General features: G+C 32.1%; 1 protein-coding gene across 1 annotated transcript; it reads left to right on the top strand.

Moving 5' to 3' along the window:
- The first annotated feature begins 248 nt into the window (after window positions 1-248).
- On the top strand, window positions 249-4,650 carry LOC139087349 (neprilysin-2-like). The gene is made up of 4 exons (XM_070636138.1): window positions 249-1,949; window positions 3,141-3,486; window positions 3,910-4,051; window positions 4,337-4,650. Exons 1-3 carry the CDS (start codon window positions 249-251, stop codon window positions 3,996-3,998), a joined length of 2,136 nt encoding a protein of 711 aa, XP_070492239.1. The 3' UTR covers window positions 3,999-4,051; window positions 4,337-4,650.
- The last annotated feature ends 409 nt before the right edge of the window (window positions 4,651-5,059 follow it).

The following is a 5,059-nucleotide window of genomic DNA, read 5'->3' as shown; positions in this document are numbered from 1 at the left end:
TAATGACTATCTAATAATTAATCATTTACCGAAACCAACAATTTATCTAAAAATCGATTCTAAAAGCATTTTATATGAATGAACACGTTCACTAAATATTTATACATAACAAATGAAGTAATCAAACACAATAACAAGTCCTCAGAATGACAAGTTTTTGATTTGTCAACAGAATGTATTAAGTACCTGATTTATTCGTGCTATTAGTCATAATTAAACTTTATTTCAAAATTGTATGATTCCTTGTGATGAAAATAATAATAAGGAATACATTCATTGCAGCTTCTGATGTTCCAATGCCACCACAAACACGAACTTTTCCACTTCCTCCTTTACCACTGATGCCACAACTCCCGCCACCTTCAGCATCTCTCCAAAATATATCATCATGGCTTCTCTCGTCATTACCAAATATTGAAAATTTAAATGATGGAATTCAACAAGTGCTTTCAACCGAAAATCATTCATTAAATAACTATCAAGTGATGACTTATGAGGCACAAAATACTACTACATCTAAAACAATTATACAACTTGAGAATGAAAATCATATGACCACAATTTCATTAAATCAATATTTTCAGGATGAAAATGTGGAACAAGACCAACAACAAATTACTCTTCTTGATGACAATGATTATCAAGAGGTTGTTGATGACAGTCGTATTTTGAAAAATGACTTTTGCCGATCACCACAATGTGTAATAAGTGCCTCAAAAATGGATTATTTAATTGATTGGAAAGTAGATCCATGTGAAAATTTCTATAATTTTGCATGCGGTAGCTTTATTCGTGATTCAACACTTCACGACAGACGAGATTCATTGAATGTATTTACAATGACAGATGACAAACTGAAGGATCAATTGAGGCGTCTATTCACGCGAAAAATTGTTGATGATGAAATCGAACCATATAAAATGGTAAAACGGTTATTTACTTCCTGTATGGATGTTGATGATGCTGATAAAAGGGGTATAGAGCCGTTCAGAAAATTAATTGATGCGGTCGGTGGATGGCCAATGTTGGATGGTGATTGGAATGAAAAGGCATGGGATTTAGAAGATTCTATTATAAAATTGCGCGAATATGTAGGTCTAAATATAGGCCAAAATAATTTTAGGCAAATTTTCCAATTACGAAAATTTATAAAAATTCCTCGGTTGGGTATAATAAAATCGCAGGATAAGCTAACAAATGAATTGAACGAAATAATCAACAATGACACATCGAAAACGGAAATAATCTTCAAAGCCTACAAAAGTTATTTAATTGATATAGCGACCATTGTTGGTGCCGATTCCACTAAAATTTCACGAGACATTGATGATGCAGTCGAATTTCAAAAAGATTTAATTTTATTGAATTCTCGATACGAGAGTAGCCCATTAGATAACTCTTTTGCATTATTTCAAACTGAAAACTATATCAAGTATGTACTTACACAATGGCTGGATATATTTCAGCCCTTACCACTATTGGCAAAAATAAAGGGAAGCGAAAAAAAATTAGATGCGAGAGCTTTTTTTGCTGCCTTTGAGGAGCTTATAGCAAAAACTTCAAAGCGTACGTTCGCCAACTATTTTGTTTTAAGGATTTTAGTATTTTCCTCACGTTACATGACAAGTGAGTTGAAAAAACGATCACTTTTTTACCGTATGGAATTGTTGGGTGTAAAACAAAAAGAGGAATTATGGAAACAATGCGTTGATACTGTCTCTAATAGCATGCAGTTGGCCGTTGAGTCATTGTTTTCACAGGAATACTTCGATCTTGAATCAAAACAGACAGCAATTGATATAGCAATTAGAGTAAAAAATGAATTTGACCGAAAACTCATGAACGAGTATTCATGGATGGATATAGCAGAGCGATTAAAAATATTTTCTAAAATGAATGAACTAATCTTAAAGTTGAGATTTCCAAAAGAACTGCTTAGTGTCTCACAAGTGAATTTCTTCTATAGAACTGTCTCAACTAAGCTTGAAAAATATTTTGAAACTGTTCTTAAATTGACAGTTTTTAATACGGATAGAAGATTTCTTCTTTTGCAATCTGGACTTAGCAGCGATTATTCAGAGAGTGCAGGTGTATTAAATTATGCTGATACTAGCAGCTTTAACAAAATCTGTAAGTAAAAAACGTATTACCCGAGCGACTCAAATGAAGAAGACTTCATCATGGAGCTTTTAAGGTTCCGAAAAACCTTTTTATTAATACCAAATGGAAGTCGTCTATTTTTGGCAGTCCATATGATGCATGGCCGATTGGTTTCCATATGGCTGCCAAATATAGGCGAATAATCGACCGTACACCATATGGATGTTAAACGGAGCCGGCTTCCATTTGATGCTGTCAAAAACGTTAGGAGCCTGAAAAGTACTTTAAAAGCTCCGTAGCGGATCCATCTTAATTTGTGTCGCTCGGGCTGGTAACAATTTATTTCAATTTATTTTTCTGAATGGAAATACTTTGAGCTTTTTTTTTACTATTCCAGTATTTCCTGCGGGAATTTTGCAGAAAGAAGTTTTATCACCCGAAAGTCCACTTTATCTTAACTTTGCTGCTAGTGGTTTTCTCATCGGTTATATTTTTGCACAAAATTTTGAGGTATAAAAAAACTTTTACTTTAAATTCTCATTTCCTTTTATGTGCGGTTATTTCAAAGACACAGACAACATGACACTCGATGCTGTTTGCCATAAAAAATCTCAACATTTCAATTCTTTTCAAAATTTACACCGTCGTCTGTTTTATGTCTGACTTACTGAAAACAACAGATTTTTATATTCCAACAATTTCTTCTATTTGTCCTCATAAATAATTCAATTTATGGCTGTTAAGCATCTTTTCAACGCTATGTTATTTATTCATGAAAACACACCAAGACTAAAAATATTGTCTGCGATGAAAAAAATAAGCGTAACTACAATAAAGCAAGTATTTAAAGAATGCGCTCAAATTTGCAACATATGAGCACTATCATGCTGTTATTCATTCTCTATGCAACTCTTTCCTGTCTTGAATATTCTTTTTTTTTCCAAAACTGCTCTCATTCATATGAGATTCCGGAAGAAAGAAACTTTTTCCATTTATTTTATGCTGAATAAGTCGAAAAAAATATGTATATGTCGTTACAGATTTTTCAACAGTCACATTTACCGTCAAATGTGAGTTCTCAAATCGACTGTCTTATTCGACAATACGACAGCTACAAAGATCCAGAGACTGGCATAAAAATAAATGGGCGAAACACTCTACAAGGCAATATTGCAGATAACGGAAGCTTGAAAGCTGTTTACACTGCATATAAGAAATGGATATTGGAAAACGGAAGAGAGAAGAGTTTGCCAGCACTGAACTTTAGCAATGAACAATTTTTTTGGATCTCATTCGCACAATTATTTTGTTCCATTAGTCGACCAGAGAAGATAAAAAACTTGAATGCAATCAATTCAAATTCGTTCGAGCAATTTCGAGTTATTGGTTAGTTTTATGTGAAATAATCGTTATTGATACTTTTCTCTCTTTTTTTATATTCATTGTTTCCGAAATGTTATGTGTGATATCCTTGCTCTACTATTTATTTTTAGGGTATTTGAGAATTCGTGATTTCTAACAGGCAAATAGAGACTGCTTTTAGGTACCGTAGTGGTATTTCTGTATCATGAAAGCATGCTCTATGCCTGTTAGAGGTTGATAAATAAGCCACACGAGTGCTCGGATTGAATTTAGTCTACCAATCATAATTCTTAAACATTCTAAGTTAATTAAATCCAATGCATAATGAACTGAACACTTCCAGGTTTTAGAGCAGTTCCTCAAATTTAACACCTTCATAACAGAAAATACTAACATTATTGGATACCCTACTCATCTCTACTTTTTTTACTCTTTCTGCTTTCTCAGGCGCCTTGAGTAATTCGAGGGATTTTGCAAATGATTTCAAGTGTAAGAGAGATAGTCCCATGAATCCATCTACAAAATGTAACATCTAGAAACAACATAAAACTAATTGAAATGAATTTGTTGTTAGTTGAGCATTAAATAAGTAAGTAAATGTAATTGAATATGAACATAATTCTCTGTGATTTTCTCCATTTCTATCTCTCATGTCAACACTTTCGAGCATGCCTGAATAAAAATGAAATTCAATTATCTAAATTAATCTATTTAATTTAATCTTTTCGTTTTTTTTTTCATAAAATCCAACACTTTCTTTCATTCTGTATGCATTATATATGTCTGCTTCATCACTAACAATTAGATTTTTGTTCTATATGCACGAAGGAAGCTTCAGTACACAATCCAATCATAAATTTCAATTTATTTTTAGCAACCAAGCGTCGACAGTGGTATGGTAGCAGCAGCAGCAACAGCAAAAAAAAAAAAAACAGAAAATTTTTTTCTTTCCTGTTTGTGTGCATTTATACGAAAAAAAGAGAGAAGGAAAATTGTTTGTTGAATGATGATGTAAAAAATATGAGTGAGGAAAGGAGATGGAGAGTAGGAGAGAAAAAAATTACACAAAAGAAAATGAAAAGTTCATAAAGGAAGTTCAATCATTATTTCCATTTCATGTAGCTTTATATACACAAATATGTACAACACTCAAGAGGAAATAAACAAAGTTATAGTAATATTAAAATGTATAGGATTCATATGAGATATCATGCTATACAGGATGATGATTATCAAGAAGAATGTAGGAAAAAAAGCCATCAAGTCCAAAATTGTATTGAAATTCTATTAATATCACTTCACTCAATTCATCCATTGAGTCCCTTGTTTTCCTATGTGAATAAAATTGAACACTGTTGGATGTTGCATGCAAGATGAGTGATAAAAAAATAATAAAATCCAATTTAGATGCATTAGAAATGACCATGCAATATGTCGGGATTCATTAATAAATTTGTAATAAAACTAAAATATGGATTTTAATTTATTTGTCAATGGTTTGATTGGATTCTTCTGTGTGATACATTTTTTAAGCCAATAAAATTATTGTTCTCATTTATGGTTTGGTGTAATTGAACCATACAGCATAGCATATTCA

The sequence above is a fragment of the Chironomus tepperi genome, unplaced genomic scaffold (genome assembly GCF_022539635.2).
Source record: "Chironomus tepperi strain 1889 unplaced genomic scaffold, CSIRO-AGI_Ctep_v1 contig_100, whole genome shotgun sequence".
Classification (NCBI taxonomy): Eukaryota; Metazoa; Arthropoda; class Insecta; order Diptera; family Chironomidae; genus Chironomus; species Chironomus tepperi.
This window is presented reverse-complemented; position numbering and strand designations above follow the sequence as displayed.

Bases quoted from the DNA above. Each gene is read 5' to 3' on its own strand.
- LOC139087349 (XM_070636138.1), top strand. From the start codon at position 249: ATGAAAATAATAATAAGGAATACATTCATTGCAGCTTCTGATGTTCCA. The intron at 1,950-3,140 runs GTGAATTTCTTC...ATGTCGTTACAG, and splicing joins AACTGCTTAGTGTCTCACAA to ATTTTTCAACAGTCACATTT. The intron at 3,487-3,909 runs GTTAGTTTTATG...CTGCTTTCTCAG, and splicing joins CGAGCAATTTCGAGTTATTG to GCGCCTTGAGTAATTCGAGG.